This window comes from Bactrocera tryoni, chromosome 1 (assembly GCF_016617805.1).
Source record: "Bactrocera tryoni isolate S06 chromosome 1, CSIRO_BtryS06_freeze2, whole genome shotgun sequence".
Classification (NCBI taxonomy): domain Eukaryota; kingdom Metazoa; phylum Arthropoda; class Insecta; order Diptera; family Tephritidae; genus Bactrocera; species Bactrocera tryoni.
Genome location: NC_052499.1, coordinates 84,388,112 through 84,407,614, shown reverse-complemented (window position 1 = coordinate 84,407,614; position 19,503 = coordinate 84,388,112). Strand labels below are relative to the sequence as shown.

General features: G+C 35.2%; 1 protein-coding gene across 4 annotated transcripts in view; it reads left to right on the top strand.

The window, feature by feature from the left end:
* The first annotated feature begins 663 nt into the window (after positions 1-663).
* The window catches only part of LOC120766519 (protein held out wings), a 120,916-nt gene continuing 102,076 nt past the window's right edge, over positions 664-19,503 (top strand). For 3 of the 4 annotated variants that reach the window (XR_005704599.1, XM_040092088.1, XM_040092089.1), the window contains exons 1-2: positions 664-819; positions 2,227-2,727. Coding sequence is in view for 3 of the 4 variants with exons in the window: in XM_040092088.1 (XP_039948022.1) it covers positions 2,562-2,727 (166 nt within the window). In the remaining variant the exon portion in view is untranslated. Of the gene's footprint in view, positions 820-2,226; positions 2,728-19,503 lie in introns of those variants that run through there. The other variant, XM_040092087.1, reaches the window with a different exon arrangement.

Here is a 19,503-nt window from a genome sequence, read left to right as displayed (position 1 = left end):
CCTTCAGAATGGCTAAAAAAAACGAAATTATTGTCAAAAGCCTTAAAAAATAATATCTTTACAGTGAATACCCACTTCAATCAAGTAAACTTTGCAAGAACTCTGAAATTTTAACATTTTATATATAGCTTTTGGATCTGTAGCATTCTGCAATAAATTTTATACATATGTACAACAACAACAAAGTTACGACTTTTTAACAATTTACAAAAATTGTTCATTTCCTTTAAAATTTAACTTTTTTATCATTATAAACAAAATTGCTAAATTAATAAAAAATCGCAAAAATGCCATGCAACTCCTTAGTGACCTAAACGGAAGACCCTTTTTCAAATTGTTATTTTTAGTAAACTTCCCACACATACTGAATGTGTTCCCAAATATCGCATTTGACTCATTTCCACTGTTCCCATGGTACATTTTTACAAACTGGTTGATTTGATCGGTGCAACACTCATCTAGCCTGCTCACACAACCGTTGACCGGTATGCGCTAACAAACTGTGCGAGCGACCAACGATATACTCTGAAGTCGCAGTCCGAAGAGAATTCAAAACCCACACGAAAACAAAATGCAATCTCGTTTCCGAAGAAAATACTGCGGCGATCGCTTGAAAGCGAATTTTTCGTTTCGTGTCTTTTCAGTTTTGTTCTTGGAGTCATCGCGTTTAGTTATTCAAAAAATCATACTTCGCGTTCAATAGCAAATCTTGAGTGTGCTTAAATAGTAATTATACACACAAAAAATTGTTTAAATTCTTCGTTTGGATTTTCAAATCGCGATCGAATAAAACGTGAAACGTTTAACAAACCACAAAAAGTACGTGAATGGACCAACAATCAAACAAAATAAACTTAAAGTGCACAGTGTCTTAAGTCAAAATCAATTGCAGAGATGCTTTGGAATTCCACAAATTTTTCCTTTTTTTGTTTTGTTGTAATACTTGTGCTCGTTTTTAAAGGGTAAGAATCGAAGCAAATTGTTGAAGCAAACAACAATGCAGCCGCAGTCGTCGTCGCCTCCATTCATTCCAAACCAAGCTGCGTAGCGACTGCGCAGCGCGATTCTTGACAATTCCGCATAGTTTCCGAGAGTCAAAAAAGAATTTTGTATGGAAATTTTTAGTGTTGTGTAGTGAAATTGGGCGGGGGAACTATGTACTGTCGGCAAGCGAGCTTTCCCATTTCCGTCTAGTGTATTTTTAGTTAAATGAAATATTTTTAGCAGCTTATTTACTCCACTAGTATGGAAAACAACGACGCAAGGCAGCGCAGCGCAGCATATAATATAAGAAATAAATCTGTTTGACATTCCGCTTTCATCTCGTCGTTTATCCGCATTGTCAGCATATACACAAATAAGTGTATATGTGTGTGTGTATAGCAAACAGCTAAATGCACGGATCGAACGACTTGCCGTACGAATTGACTGCAGAAAGCGTAATTCGAAAAAGAAGGCAAAAACAAAAATAACAAAGTAATGAACGAAGCAAGCGAGAAGCTAATGAAAACTGCGACGCTTGCGTTATTGTGAGCAGCGACGCAGCGGCTTTATTTGCGTTCAAAACAGGAGCGTACGGACAGAAATAGAAGGCGTATGAGAAGCGGCGAAAATACAAGAAATACGATCGACTGGATTCGAATGGCTTTTCTTCGTATAGTAGCAAAAAAATGTGCAAACGCAAAAGCAAATTACAAATACAACTGAAGAAATTGTTGATTTTAATTTGTAAAGCGTTTGCATTTGTATTACACTCCTTTTGTCACTTTGTCTGCCACTGATCCTATGCGAATTCCGCCTTCTCGTCGGTAGGGCATTTCACTGCAGCTATAAACACAAATGGCACATCTGTTTGTTTTTGCTGTAATTAAAGTAGTTTTCGCATTTATCATTATGCACACCATTTCGTTTGCTGAATTTCAATATATTCATATTTAATTTTATTTTATGTTCTTGTCATTCTGTGCCATAATAACCGCGCTTTACCTACGAGAGTGTAGTGTTAATTTGCGTTTATTTAATGAAATTGGAAAAACATGTATTTAAACACTTGAGAATTGGATTTAATGAAATCGTACAGCATAATCGCAGTTGCTACCAAGTTCTGCCTCTTATTTTCCACTCTGCAATTGATTTGGTTAAGAGGAAACATGTATTTAAACAATATTAAGTCCGAAATTTGAGTTTTAAATATGAAAATAATAAATAAATTACTCACAATTACAGTTAATTGGAAAAACGTGTCACAATCGCAAATAAACCAATAACACAGACTTAAGTACATGCGTATCAAATTTAAATAATTGTAAATTCAACAACAAAAATAAATGAATTGGGTGAAATTAAGTTTTTGGAACGCTCATTCATAATATAACAAAAACAAAGTGCAATAATTTACTTACTTAAAAAAAATCAGTTCGAGTTTAAACCGCAAGTACTTTACAAATAATTGTGTGTGACTAGTGGATTTTCATTGATTAAGCCATTAGAGTTATCCATTCTTGTAAACACATATTTTAATTAAAAAACTGCTAAAGAAAAACAAAAAAAACAGCTTCAAAATGAGTTTGTGTGATGCTAGCGCCGTAACCATTCAAGCTACCCCTCAACAACAACACCAGAGCACACAAAGCATAGCCGATTATTTGGCACAATTGCTGAAGGATCGCAAACAAATGGCAGCTTTTCCAAATGTATTCAATCACGTTGAACGTCTGCTTGATGAAGGTATGTAACAAACTTAATTAATTTTAAAAAATACAATTTAATATAATTTAATTATTCTTTAAACGCGAGGTTATTAATATAGAAATATTTTCTTTTTCATATGAAAACTATGATTTTGAAATAATAACATGTGGTTCATGTGTGTTTTGAAAAGTTTAAGACATTTTTAAATTTTTTCGTTTAAAGAAGCCTAACATCGGAAATAAAGCTAGTTAGTTTACTGTGCCAACTGATTTTAATCCTTTTGAGTGCGTTAGTAAAATTTTAGGCACAATCACTGAAATCAAAAAAAGTCTAGTTTTCAAAGCTCTGACTTTTATTGCTATGTGTTTTGTTGTTTCTTTTTCGAAATTATTGCTATAAAGTGTAGCCCACAACAAGGAGTCGTTGATCTCTCTTTTGGAGAACGTGTTTTTAGTAAAACTACACAATGGTACGTGGATCTGGTTAAGCAGATCAAATGCCAAAAGCAGAAAAAACTGTAGGCACACGTGATAAAAGCAAAGAAAGTGTAGAAAGGCAAGCAGAAATGTCTTTTGTCTTCTATTTTCCTTGGCTCCGCTTTTGGAGTCTTTGAGTAAACAGCTCTAACAATTCGGTTCATTCCACCTTAATCGCTTTTTCTTTTTTTCACTTTGTTTCTCACCCAATTCGCTTTCCTTATACACTTGTATTTATATAAAATTCTTTAGTTTTCTTCTTTGATTTTTCTTGCTAGCTGTCTGGGGCACATTTCTTCCTGTATATGTTCATAGCATTACAGCCCATGCCCTTACTGTGCCTACTGTCTTCTTGCCACGATGCGCACACATTGTTGTCGCATTATTGTTTATCTGCTCCCACTTCGTATTCCATTCAAGTACACTTGTGTGAGTCTTGGCATGTGCATGGTCCGCTGCTAGCTCCAGTCAAGACGCTGTGCAACATCGAAAGAATGTCTGTCTGCCTATTTGCGGTACAAACTTATCCCATTGAGTGCCATTCCATTCGTTACGTTTACGTTTTTTAATGCATTTATGATAATTCGATGCCCAGTCGCGTTGCCTGGCATGGGGTAAAGTGTCAATACCGGCGGGAGAATGGTGACCGAGAGTTCGCCTGCCCACTTGACATTTGCGCATTTACACACAAAATTGTTGTATTGTTTCCTTGTAATTTGAATTGTTAATGCTTTGTAGCTGACCCGGCGAAAATGCAGAAATATGACGAAAGAACTGTGTAATTCGGAGATAAAAATACATATCCAGATATTTATGAATTATGTACATACATATGTACATATGTATGTACATATGTAAAAATTTTTGGAAATTTTCGGAAACGTGGCGGATATAATGAATTGCAGATAGTGATTTTCTGCGAAAATATTTCATTTTTGTTTACATTAAAATTGTCTGCGGATATGTATGTATGTTAATTTGGGATATATAATTTTTTCCTATTATATACATAAATATTTTTACTGGAAAAGCGTGTAACTCAGTAGTGTGTTTTTATGTACATATATATGGATACTTAGATATGTGTACAGTGCATTTGTGCATGTGAAGGCTTCAGAGGCTTCAGAAGTTGTAGCTGTAAAAATTTGTATAACTTTTTAAGTGCGAGTCTCTCTTCATTCATCAGGTTCATTGTGCTTAAATTAATAATTTTGTTCTTCCAAAGATGTATTTTACTTCTTTTTGACACACCTTTATCAAATTAATGCGTTGGCAACCACAGTTCTTAAGTAACGGTACAAATATTATGAGTTTGCAGCATGCTGATTTTTTTTTAATTTTCTTACCGCAGACATATTTTTTCATTACTTTCTAATTTTAAAAGTAAAAAAGCGTAAAAATTAAAAATTTAAATTTTTTAAAAATTCTTTAGTTGGCTAATTTTGTCAATTCTACGTATTTGGTGCCCTAATTTTAGACCAAAATAATGCCAGTCATCTACATAGCTAAACAGTTAACCGGTTATTCAATTATCAATTAACAATTCACATAGTGATCGATAACAATCACCACAAAATTTATTTCAGCGAACTTTCAACTGTTGATCTTTTTTCCGGAAGCCCCAACTGGTGGCTGATAAAATAAAAACCAAAACCAGAATTGTATTCAAATCGAATACACCAACATTAATGCTCGAGATAAACATGTTTTCTATTTTAACTTTTTGTTTTTGTTTTACTTGATAATTAAATTCAAATAGCTACGGTCCGCAAGACAATGGCGACGCGGTTTCTTTAGATAAATAGTTAATAAACAAATAGTAAAGTAGATTAATAATTTTTCAACGTCATTTAGGTAAACCACCAAAAGGGTAGCCACAAAGCCAACAGACGTAGACGCTATGTGATAAGAATTTTATGTTATAAAATGGAATTAAATTCATTTCGCCACCACAAAGCGATATCAGCTTTTGGAAATGTAGTATGTGTTTATGTGTGTCTGTATTTTTACATTGTTATATAACAATATATGGCTTTAAAACTTTAAACGAATTTGCTACACATATTTTTATCTGCGCGGTGCAAAAACAGTTCACGTTTTTTATGCTCAGCATCCACGACGTTAATGGCGGCGGAATGTATCCGTGTTTACCCAGTAACTAACCCCATGCAGTAATGAGTTTGTGTAAACAAATTGGCTATAAATAAACCATATGCCGCGAGAGCAGACTTTGCTTTTTATTATTTTTCTTTATTTTTGTTAATTACGGTGACAAATATTCAAAGTTTACACAATTTTTAACTTCAAATCCACACGTTTTTAATTGAAAATTATTACCTAGATAAGCGCGAAAAATGACAAAAATTAAATATTATAAACGGTGAATTCGACAAAATACATACATACTACATTCATACATATACATACACACATATGTGTATGTAAACCGTACATATGTATGTGTTGGTCCTACTCCAAAAACGCTTTTCTTCATTTTTAATTTGCTAAGATTCGCAGAAGGTAACATTTAATTTAATTTTTTTCGTTTGCCTTGTTTCGCACTGCTTTTGATGTTTTGTTTTATTCATTTTAATAGTTTTGATTTCCATGTCATATCTTTTTTGATACCAATTTCCATACTCTATATTTTATTGATTGTTTACTTTTTTACTTTTTTGCAACTGAATTAAATTTTTTGGGTCAAATTTTTGCGAAAGGTGAGCTGCACTTTCTCCTTTCGACTTTTCGTTTTTGTTTATAAAGAGCTTATAATAAATTTACAACCAGCCAGATGTTTTACTGCTTAATGATCTATCTTTTGCAATTAATTGATTAAAATCGTATGCGTTTAAGCTTTAATGGCATATCAGTTTAATAGACAATTAAATTTTTTTTCTTCATTATCATAGCTTTCGTATTTCATCGTGTATTTATGGTGAATGTGCATATCTAGTCTGCATAATGATGTATTTCAATACATTTTCAAATAAAGAACAAACTTTAGCAATGTTTTATTGTTGTAAATGTCAGCACTGTCAGAAGACTAAAATATGTATGTGTATTTCGAAGCAATTTTTGGTTAGTTTTTGTTACGAAAGAATATATCGGCATTCTATGCCTTTGATCAGGTTTCATCACATTTTTCATACAATCTCATAAACAGCATATGAATACCAACCACATTCTATATCCTCCCTTTTTCAGTATTTACGCCTGCCTAAACATGCGAACTTATGCTTTGACTTTAAATTTGCGCATGAAATGTCTATTTTGCTTTCTAAAAAACCGCATGTGTTTATTTTATTCTATAACCGGAGGCAAAATGTCTTCGCTGGCGGTTAGAATACAACAGCAAAACTCGTAAAACTCTTAACTTCATTTTCGCCCAGTTCGTAATGGTATTCACACTGACCTAATTAAGTTACCTGTTAGCAACCAGCAACTTCTACGCATACATAAGCATAAATGCTTAGAAAAAATATATGCTTATAGCAAATAATGTTTGTAAATGTGTACATATGTACTTATGTATGCATAAAAGTGCGTACAACGAACCCGCATTACATAGATACTACATGTAATACATGTCTATGTATGTATTTCATAGTAGATTTTTGGCACACCATGACACACACTTGAGATTCTTTGACCATTTCTTTGCATTTTCTCCTTCGTGCGGCTGGAAGTTTCAACGCGTTTGACTGTGACTCACGGAATGACAGAATCTCAACAATTTATTCAAAACACTAATTCGCAGTTTGTTCGGGTTTTATGTTCGTACTTATATTTTTATTGTTACTATATGCAGATGTACATATGTAAGTGTGATTGCGGTCTGCTGGGTTTTTATATACATACTAATTTATTTATTTAATTCTCTGTGGTAAAGGAATGCCATGGTCTGCATACAAATTTGCTGCAAATTTGAATTTAATTAATGCAATAAATTTCAGTTGCCAAGGATATGTTCTTATTGAAGTAGTTTGATAAAAATAACTGACAAATGGAAACTAAAAAATTAATTAAATTATCTAATAAAACTGAGTCCAAATGAAAATCGTAAATAAAGCGGAGGAAATATGAAAAAAAAACCAGAAGATAAAATTGAATGGAATTAGGCGAAAAAGTATGTATGTTACCTCGCACATAGCTTGCATATTATTTTACAATATTTTATGATTTCAGGCACTTTTTTATAAAATAAATAGTGTTTCATTAATTAGAAACATCGGTTCTCGAACAAGGCGGACAGAATAACAGAAATTTATCAAGTAATATGTTAATACCTTATAAGCTAAAATATTTATTGATCACGTATAAATAAAGGACAATAATACACAAATTATATAATACATTAAAAAAAACCATATTTCTATATAAATATTTACAAATCAATAATAAAAGAATCGATAATACTCAAAACCAGTATACACATTTGAAAAAAAATTAATTAAATAAAAAAAAATACATAAATAATTAATATAATTAAAAAATAAATAAAAATAATATAAATTAGTAAAAAAGAAAATAAATAATGTAATATAAATAAAATATAAAAAATTACACAATTGAAAAATAAAAATTAAACAAAAAAAAGAAATATGTAAACAAAAAGTTAATTAATAAAAAAATTAATAAAACCAAAAAATTATTAAAAAAAAATTAATAAAAAAATTAATAAAAAAATTAATAAAAAAAATTAATAAAAAAAAGATAAATAAAAATTCTATTTTAAAAATAAAAAAAATAATATAAATTAATATATTATATAATGTTACACTAACAAAATGTACAGCGAATTTGCAATTGCAAATATGCAAGACCATTTGCACCAGACTGTGAATTGCCCTATAATAAAAAACATTCTAAAATTCTAAAAAAAAAAATACTTATAATTTGTATATAAAAAAAAAAAATAAAAAACAATATAAAGAAAAAATAATTTCGCATTTAAATAAAAATATTGAAATCAACTCCCACTGCTTAACAATTATGTTTCAAGAAAGTATGCAATTAATTTTGTACTATTATTTGCAATTAAACTCTCTTTGTTTTTGTTAATAACTTTTTCATTGCATAATTATGTCCAATTTCGCTCGCTTTAATCGGCTCTCAACTACATAATCGTGCCGCAATAAAGTTAGCAGCCGGCGTGCGCGCTTCGAAACGTTACGTAGTTATGTATTTACATAGCAATATAGTAATAAAAGCGCTAATTTCTTCTTTATCTCCACTACGTACGAGTACATATGTACTTCCATAATGAGCTACCCAGCGGTAAATTGCTTTCCGAACTATGCATGACTGTTTGCCTAACTGTAATCGACGAAGTGAAGGGAAAGGGAGGAAGCATAGAGTGGGCGGGGGGCAATTAAAAGTGGAGGCGGAAATGTGTGTGGAATATTTAAATGCAATAATTCTACTTATAGCTACTTTTTGGCCTCCAAATATGGCTAAGAAGGAAATGTGTCTTAACAGAAATTGTTGGCTGGCAACGAAATTTGTATAGGCAGCGTTGTTGTATTCGAAATAATTAATAAATTTGTATAATAAATATTATTATTTGGTTTGGTTTTGACCAGTTTTCTGTTTGGTTACACACACTGTTTACTCGTTATACTGTTATTTGCCTACTTATTTCACAAGTTCTACTGTAAGGCGACCTAAGCAGCTAATGAGTTGAGATTGTTGTAAGTCATTGAGCTGCTTTTATACATACATACATATATATAAATGTGTGTACATTAGAGCTGGCAGATTTTTACTATAAAATGCTCTACAACTTTGCCTAAAACATTATGGGTTTAAAACCGGTTTCAAGCCAGGGATTTTTAAGGCGAAATGCCAGAAATCTGATAGATCAGTTGTATGGGAGATATGTGATTTAATTGTCCGATTTTACCGATTCCAACAAATTATCAGTAGAATATCAAAATGCATCTACTTATTAAATATTTGTGGATATCTCAAAAACTGACGCACAAATTTTTTATTCCCAAAAAATTTTCTTAAAATTTTAGGCTCGAAACCGGTTTCAGACCCATAGTCTATTGTACAAAGTACTACATACTACTACCATATATAAAACATCAATTTTCTAATTTTATTTTTTACTCTGTTGGGTTAGAATCTTGGATATACCGAATTAAGTCGAAAGTCTATAGTTTTTGAGTATTTTATTTTTAGTTTTTTTTTCAAATCGAAATTCTATAGTTTTTGAATATTTTATTTTTAGTTTTTATTTTCATTTGAAAACTCATTAAAATATATCGTCGCCACTTCTTATTTTTTATAGTTTCAAAATGGCTTTTAAAATATTTTGGAATAACTCGGCAAAGGGCCCAGTGCGGTAAATTTTGAAACTTTTGCGAGCATTTAAAATATTTTCCTGTGCTCTAAAGTTAATTTAAATGCATTGAAAGCCCCCAAAAAGCAAATACTCTCATAAAAATATATCTCTGTGTGTCCGATACATTAATGTACGCTTTTCGAAATTACACCCTAGGCGCGCACCGTTAAATACAATTCACTTTATTATTTCAATCCGAATATTTCTGGCATCATTTCATAGTACAAACACCTTCACATACACAATTTTTTATATGCACGCGTATATGTGTGATATCTAATAAAATCTTGATTGAAAATAGTCATAAACATAAATTTCGGCAGTTGACAGGTTCGACACACTACATAAAGTCTCACAGTAAAACATAACACAGCAGATTTCAAAAATATCAATTCGACTAATGTGTCGTGTAAGAACACTCGGACGAGCGCGGCGCTGCGATCGGAAATTTTCCTACATATGCAACAAAGTAAAAACGTCTTAGGAACGCTGTGGCGATTGCGAGTCAGAAATACACAGCTGAAACACACACACACATCAGCACCACATGTTTGTATGTATGTATGTACATGACGACTATTCGTATAAAAATATATACTCGTAAAAGTCTCAGCGCGCAGCTATAATCATATTTCTAGATTTCTACACCCACGCAAGCTTTTTCTAAAGACGACGACCCCCACCCTCCGCTGAGCAAATGTGTGCGCGACGCGAGTGGGAGAACGATATTCTAATTTCGAATGTGGCACATGCTTGTTCGAAATGCATTGCATGGCGACGAAAATGCCTGCCGAAAATAATTACACACACTCACACACACGCACACAGTTAGTTAAGCACGATCACAGGGAAAAACACCAGGAAACTGTAGTTTTCCGTAATAAAAACATGAAATAATAAGAATATGAAAAGAACACATTTTAAAACATACCGCACTGAAACTGAAAAACAAAAAAAATACAAAGTAGCATTAAAAAATAAAACAACAAATGTGTGCAGCAAAGCACAGAAACAGCGTTCGCGCTGAGGTCACTTTTTTCGAAATTCCGAAAATACCAACCAAATTGTGAGTGTTAACAAACGAAACGCTGAAGCGTCAAGTGAGCAGCGTGAAAACAAAGTCAGTAGCAGCAGCATACTGCCAAGCTGTAGATGCGACGCGTTCGCTGAGCATCGGTGGTTGGGAAGTGAAGACGAGAGCAGCTAGCCAGTAGTTATTAGAACCTAATGCATGCACATTTAGATTCGCTAGCTGATATGTTCAATTGTTGTTTTTATAAGTTCTTCTTCCCCCGTTTTGAACTTTTTTCGCCGGTATGAATGCTGCGGCTGCCGGCGTTTATCTTTACAATTTTATTTTTATTGTTTTTATTTTCTTCTGATTTCACTAAAAAAAGTTGTGCGCCACATGGTTGATCGGTGGGTCGGTCGTTCGTTTGGATAACAGCCGTATACGATCACGTACGAGATCGTAAAACTAATTTTCAACAACAACGTTCAGATGAAAACAACATGGCCATAAGCAAAGCGGTGTGTACGGTGTGTACGGTGTGTATGCCAATGGGTGTACTCGGCAAATTTTCGAAATTTTCATTTCCACCAAAAAATGTGTTTATGTTAAAAATAGAATTCTTGTTTTTCTTATGTATGACATGGAGCGGTTTTGAGGTGTGCGAAGTGATTATGGGCTGCTGTGTACTCGTGATACAGGAAGGAGACTCCGTGGTACTGCAATTTGATTAAAGTTCTGGTCTCAACATTTTTTTTATACATATTTTGTTTTTTAAATTTTTTATTTTTAATATTTTTTTTAATACTTTTTTATATTTTTTTGGTATTTTGTTTTGTAATTTTATTTAATATTTGATTTTTTTCATTTGTTTTTTTTTGTAATATTTTTTTTGCAATTGTTTTTTTTTAATATTTTTTTTTGTGATTATTTTAAATTTTTTTTAAATATTTTTTTTAATAGTTTGTTCTTTTTAATTTTTTTAAATATTTTTTTTTTAATTTTCTATTAATTTTTTTTTTTTTTAATTTTCTTATTAATTTTTTTAATTTTCTTATTGATTTTTTAATTTTCTTTTTTAATTTTCTTAGTAATTTTTTTAATTTTCTTATTTTTTTTTTTTAATTTTCTTATTAATTTTTTTTTAATATTTTATTTTTAAATATTTTTTTAATTTTTTTTTTTAATTTTTTTAGATTAGTTCATGACATTTACTTTTTGAAGATAATTTCATTTTAAATGTTGACTCGTAATGAATTTCAACAAGATGGCGCTTTATGCCACACAGCTCGCGATTCTATGGCCATTTTGGGCAAAACTTCGGAGAACAATTCATCTCAAGAAATGGACCCGTAAGTTGGCCACCAAGATCATGCGATTCAACGCCTTTAGACTATTTTTTGTGGGGCTACGTCAAGTCTAAAGTCTACAGAAATAAGCCAGCAACTATTCCAGCTTTGGAAGACAACATTTTCCGAAGAAATTCCGGGCTATTCCGGCCGAAATGCTCGAAAAAGTTGCCCAAATTGGACTTTCGAATGGACCACCTAAAAGAACAGCCGCGGTCAACATTTAAATGAAATTATCTTCAAAAGTAAATGTCATGAACCAATCTTTTTCCTTTTCTTTTTTCTCTTGCTTGCAAACATTCGTACCAACGTTTGCTGACTGCATTAGCGTTTGCATTTTCGGCTGAGATTTTGGGTCAGCGACAACGATACGGCATCGGCACCCACATGTGGATACATGAAAATAAATCAGCGGCGTGTAAAGCGAGAACGAGATTAATAAAAATCAGACTTTTCAGTACTTTTCGTTGCCTTTGTGCACCGCCCATCCCTTTTCTTGTGCTCACACTAATTCAAAACAAGCCCTGCTGCCCCGCCCCCTCTTCGCCTAAGTACAAATATTGTGTGTGTCACACTTCATTGGCGATCGGTTTAGAATTTAGTGCCCAAAAGAGCAATTGAAACTCGTAAAATATAAATAAAGCGCGCGACCGCCAACAGTGGAAGAATGAGCGAACGAACGAACGTACCATTTGTCTTGGCACTCGGCGCACATGACTAATTTCAGTGTGGAAGCGACGAAGCAACGACGATTGAACGCCAAGCCTCAACACAAATATGAATACACAAACATAACCAAATATACATACATATATGTATATGTATGTACTCTACAGTAGCTGATGAACAGTTGCACGGTAGCAACATGCCGCCGATGCGCCGTTGTTGTTGTGGTTAACATTCGTGGTGACGACGAATGGCGCTTAATGAAGCAACAAGCAAAAAATATGTTTGTACTCGTAATAAAAATAAAAGTGCGCACATCAAACTCATCATTTCTTCCAACAGCATATGTCGATCTGTTCATCAGTAGGGATCGATCGCATTGACCAAACAAACCGCGTTAACTTTAACTTATTGACAATTTGCGGCCAATACCACTCCTCCACTCATTCTGTTATGCGGCCATGGCTGGTGCATTTGCGGTAACTGCATAAATCATGCACACAATGTGAGAATTTGTAGTGATCGCGCTTCATCGATCGCCATAAGAAATGCTTCACTCTACCGTTTTGCTTCTCACTAATTTAAAATTTAAATTCATTTCAGTTGAAAATTCGCTAGCATACGTTGCCTGCCGCCTGCTGGCCGCCGCTTAGTCAACAAGCCTTGTAATTGTTCGCCAACCGAGTGATCGCACAGCGATCGTGCATGCTTTTAGGCATTGCTGCTGCTGCTCTCTCTTTAGTACAAGCCGGCTCACAGCAGCTGCGTACGTGCGTGCCACTTGTGCAATGCTATTTTGCCCCAAGCCCCAAGTGATCGTTTATCGTTTCTGATCCGCAAACGATCGTTTGCCCACATACGCTTGATCGATTAAATGCCATTAAATTTTATGCGTAACATGAATTTAATGCCGTCTACCGCAAGTAGCCCATTCAATCGCAAGCACGTTTTTTTCATGTTTTTCAACACATACTACTCTACTCACTGCTGCGTACGGTTTTGGATTTTCTCTATTTTTGCATATGTCAAAAGCTTCACATTGTTCTCGTTTTGTGTCTGCTGTGTCATTGCTGTCGCTTCGATTATGACAGTGATTGCCAAGCATAGGGCAATATTCAAATTGGCGCTTGAGCTGAACGAGCGCGATAGCAGCAGTCATTGTCAATTTTCAATTTGTATAGTGGACAGCAAATAAAGCGAGCAAAAACAAAAAAAAAAAAGAAACAAACGCTGAAAGGGTCCACTTGGTGACCGAAAGCCGGTGGCAAGTCATTGGTTGGCTGGAGACATTGTGTTGACGCATTGTCGACAAATAAGGAGCACAAAAGCGATTTTACAATTGGAATTTGGAGAACTACTCAAGCGTGTGAGCAGCGTCAGAAAGCAAAAAATATGTTGTTTGATGATTGACAATATTAGACATATATGTATTGTTGATACTTGCCAGTTATGATTCAATACTGTGATGGTCTGAAATTTCATTTCTGGTTCTGCCAAAAGTGGAATAATGATCATGTCGTTGGATATATGATGGTTAGCATCAAAGTTCAGAGTTTATTTCAAGAAAAACCACAGAAACTTTAAATTAAATGGGGAATGTTTATTATTATTAGAAAGCACATTCTTTGGTATTTATTTTTCGAAGATTATCTCTTTCAATTGCCGCGGCTACGTCTCAGACGATCCATCCGTTGAGTCCAACTTTAGATGACTCGTTCGAGCATTTCGACTCGGGATGAAATGGTAGCACTTGAATCTCTTTAAGTTGCTCTTCGCTCCAAATGCGGCAATTTTGTTTGTTTACATACTCATTGAGCCAAAAATGGATCCTGTCGCTGAACAAAATTTGGCTCGAAAACGTTAGATCTTATTGGAACTTTTCAGGATCCAATAGAGCGAAGCGATGTCGCTTGTGAAGGTGGAGCGGTTTCAATTCTTGTACAAGCTGTATTTTGTGCGCTTTCAATTTAAGATCTCGACGTAAAATGCGCCAAGTCGTTCCATACGCCAGTCCGAATTGCTGCGAACGGCGCCGAGTGGACTCTCCACGGTCTTCTGGTACGCCCTCTGCTATAAAGTATATAATTTTTGTTTTCGGAATACGAATAACTGGATTCAGCGATTTTGGCTTAAACTAAATAAACCTAAACTAAATAAACCTATAACCCATAAAAATATTGTAGGTTAGTTTAAGTTTGCCTTAACAGACAGTGATCATAGGCGACCAAAGAGGATGTCATTCCAACGTCCACCTGCCACATCAACTTCATGAATTAATAGGATGGCGGCAGTCTTGGCATTAGTCTAACAGTCATTTCTGCTGGGTGTCTCCTAGGCATACTTAGGTGACAAAATGCTTTGCCACCAGCTCAGGCTTCAACCAATCCATATAATAGTGTTCAGCAAAGAGCTCTGTCGAGCTAAGTGTCCAAAAGTCCGTAGGAGTCGTAAGTCCATGAAGGCTGCAGGTCATTTAGCGCTACCCAAGATGCGCTGCGTGGTCGTTCCCAGGACAGTCGAACCTACGTAATCGAAACGGACTCGGATTTTTATCCGACCAAGGGCTATCAACTCGGCGGAAATTTGCCGCTACAACAATAACAACAGCAATATGCACCCGCGGAGTCGCATCTGCCTTACATCATGACTTTATCGGTGGCTTATATTAAGGGGGTATTCTACTCTAGAATTTTGAAAAATTCGATTTTTTTTCATATATTTGAAGTTTAGACCCTTAAGAACATATCCTCCAAAGGATTTTTAAAAATTAAAATTTTTTTAAGAGCTACAGTTACTTTAGTCACGCAGTACCTAGCCCGGTTCGGCCGGACTCACTTTTTTAATATATTATTTTTCACTGAAGTGTTTTTCGAAATATCAAGGCAGCTTTGCTCCGAGAAAATTTATTTCGGTATTAGGTACTTACATGATCTTCTGAGCACGCGCTTTCAATTCAACAAGTTCTAGCTTTATTTGAAGCAGTTGCTGCGGTTTCACAAAATGTCCTGTCTACGTTTTGCTTTATTATAATTACACAAGTAGTGCTCCCTTAGCAATACCGACTCACCCATGTCCACTGCTTGCCATATTCGACGTCTCTACCCTGCGCCGCCGCTCATTTCTCGACAAAAATTAGTTGAACAAATTCATTTACAAATTGTTGCATTATTTTCGCTGTCACTTTTATTGAATGCCCGCAACAACAATAAACAAATGCGCAGAGTAGCTCAGTCTGGCGCTGCTGATCTATACAAACGCTCTGTTTGTTGTTGTTGATGATCGTAATGATGGCTTTTCCAACTGACAATGACGCTGATCGTTCATGACGTTGACATTACACATACACTACTACATCCATATATTTAATTGGCTTATTTATGTATTCATTATCATTGCTTTAATTTCCATTTAACCCGATCGCTTGCATGATTTTGTTTATTTATTTGCCGTCGCTCATTCCAGCGAGCGTGTGTATTGATAATTTGAAATTTTCACTGCTTCACTTACCGACTTTTAATTAAATTTTCCACATTTTGCCGCAAATCAAATAATTGTATTTCTATCGATCGGGCCGCAATTGTGCCGCCGCTTGTTGCCAATTAATGCCGTCGGTTTTCCATTACCGCGGCACTCAATGCATGCCTTTTGTTTTGCGCCTGTATGTGTATCCGATATGTTAAGTGCTTGATGTTTCGGTGTGTGTGTGTGTGAGTGTGTCCGTTATCGCTTGTGTGCCATGTGGAGCGCATACGATCGCACAAATGGTTGCCGATCACTTTGCGGTTCACTGCACATGCGCGATTTATCGCCTAGGGAGGGGCTGAGTTTGTGTGCCGTTTGGGTCGGGCAGTTGCGCTTAAGCCAACGCAATTTATGGTGTCCTAATGTAGGCTGTAAAGGCTCCATTACTGCTGAAGTTTGTCTTTTGTGTAATTTATTCATTTGCTCACTTTAAAGCGCATCTGTTGTCTGTCATGCTTTGGAGATTTCTGCTTTGGCACAAACACATATTTTTAGTACGTAATTGCGCTTCCTCCAAGCGCTGCAGCAGCGCAGTTACGTCATGGCGCTGATCTAAGCTAAAGAATTTGATACTCTCCAGCTACGTCAAGTGACAATTGCGCCAGCGCTGCTGCAACGGCGGTGCGTGGTGCGCGGGGGGCTGTGTGGCGTGTATCGCTGCTGGTGTGGGGTAGGGGGCGCGTTTCATTAGCTTGTGGCGCGTGTTCGTGTAATTAAAATATTTTCAACTTTTCATTGTTCGCCGAATAAAGCGCGCTGACGCTTGCTGAGCTTGTTGTAGTTTAAGTGACGCGCATAAAAACGAAACTCGTACGTGCTATTGGCATATTTGTGTGTATATGTGTGTGTGTACTCCAACAGATGTGACAGAATACCACGAAATCAAATGTTTTCAGGTTATGTGCGGATTTTTGTTAAACTCCACTGCGCCTGCTTACTGCACAGCACCAACAAAGCGTTGCATTTGTAAAGCCATCTGTTGTTGCACGCTTTGCTGCGCTGATCTTCGTTTGCATTTGGTGTCCATAGTCCATCCTTGCAAGTCTCATTTTCATGCGCCGTCTCCCCCACCCCTCCACAGGCCACGTAACGGCGGTACAAATTCTTAAATTGCATTAAATGTAAGTGATCATCATTTGTCTATGTATTGGCTATGTGTGGGTGCTGCTGCATCACTATGTGGCACCCTCCACCACCGCACACTCTCCGCCAGCTTTTTAGCTACAATAATGTTGCTTGTTTCGGCATCCGACTTTCCAAGTAGCCCAACGCGCGCTATTTGTTATTGTTGTTTTATGAGAAGTCTTGCAACTTGAGTGGCAGCTGAAGTTGAAGTATTCATTATCCTCATATTTCCACGCGTCCAATTGCAGCGCTCACACACACACACGCACACATACACGCACGTAGTTTCGCCTGCATGCCGCCATATTGCGCACGCGCAGTACGCACGCTCAGCGCTCGCTCATTGAAGTAGTTCCCATTCAATTTAATTTCTTATCTGAATTGTTCATTTCAACCCTGCAGCCATAATGCGTGGTGGAGTTAATGCGCGACTTCTTTATTTATTTCGTTTTTGTTGTTGTGCCGCTATCACAATTGCCACATACTATTGTTGCTGTTGTTTTTGTGCCATTAAATGTTTTAAAGTTAAATTGTTAATCGATATGAATGCCTGTTTAATTGATCCCTGCAATAATTGGTTTCGAGTGCGCGCTCTTTAGAGTTCGCCTGTCTTTTTTATGCGTGAAGCAGGCAATGGCGGGCATAATAAATCTACGTTTGGAGTTAGTAGTTGCGTGAAATATGGGTTCATTTGCCTTTATATGCTTTCGCATTAATAGATATCTGCATAATTTCCCTATAACGGCGCTTCAATGCGGTCGGAAATATTCTCATTTTTATCAATGAAGTTAAAATCACAATTCAATTAGAAAAAATCAATTTAAAAGGCCTCAGTGTTGAGCTGCCAGCTGAAATTACGAGTATATGCATATAATTTGTTTGAAAATTGTAATATCACGTTTGGCACAAATTTAAGCAGTTTTCCTCGTTTCACGAATCTGCTACCATCTGATCAAATTTGACCCGGACTGGCGTGTTCCTTTTCGTTTATTTTTGAATAATTCTTTAATTTCTTGCCCGATTTCATAAAAGCATGCCAACTTACACTTTCTTAGGTGTCTTCACTGAATTATTATTTTTTGGTTTTTTATGAGGCTCGGCTAGAATAGCCTTTGGTGTCTTCAGTGAATTCTGTTTTTGTTTTTTTGTTTTTATTTTGTTTGTTGTTTTGTTTTTTTGTTGTGTTTTTTTGTTTTTTTTTTGTTGTGTTTTTTTTTTGTTTTTTTTTTGTTGTTTTTTTTTTGTTTTTTTTGTTGTTGTTTTTTTGTTTTTTTGTTGTTTTTTTTTTTTTTTGTTTTTTTGAGGCTTGGCTGGGATAACCTTCTGTGTCAACAAATCATTCTGTTATTGTTTTGGGTTTTGGCGTCATTCGCTAGATTGTTGTACGGTTTCCATGCCATATTCATAAAATCACGTTTCGTCTCCAGCAATTAAGCCTCTACTCGACTTCCGTATTGCAAAAGATTCGGGCCTTCTGCTACAAATCTGTCATTAACTTTATACCCAACATTAACCAAAATGTGTTGAGCTGATCCGCCAGAGATATTGAGATCATCTGCTAGCCTTCTGCTGCCAACGTCATAATTTTCAAGCACTGCTTCTATAAATTGTTCGATGTTATCGTAATGACAGATGTTGATGCACGACTCGCATGAGGCAAGTTTTCGAGGATTTCACGATCTTCACTGCATACTTTGTCCCACTCAAATACTTATGTTTGTGATAAAGAAGACACCTCAAAATACCTCTGCAACATTTTTAACAATCAGCAAACTTGTTAAATTTTTTTCGATATTGGCGATTTTAACGCTAGACAAGTTTTTCGCGTCGTCAACCACACTCTAGTTGACACTTGGAGATCAGACTTCACATGAATGTAGAGAAAAGGCTGTTTTAATAAAGGAAATTCACGCTCACAGTTTAAATAGACTAGTCCGGGTCAAATTTGATCACACTGAAAAATTGGAAACCATATATTTAAGGTTGTATCAATAAAGGAAATCCACGATCTCAGTTTATGTAGATCAGCGCGGGTCAAATTTGATCAGACGTTACCCTTAAATTGGAAACCATATATTTTAGGAAGTTGTTAGGAATACGCTCGTTTTTCGAAAGATGAAATCGATGTGCGTGGTAGACTTTTTTTAATGAAACTTTTTTATTATACTGAAAGATTGTGATATCACTTTATTATACAAGTATTTTCCCAATGTGTTCAAGTTCGAATATTATATTTGGAAAATGGTCTCTGAAAATATTTTTAAACGTTTCGTCTCTTAATTCGTTTTAATTGCAACAACTAATTCTGTGATTTAT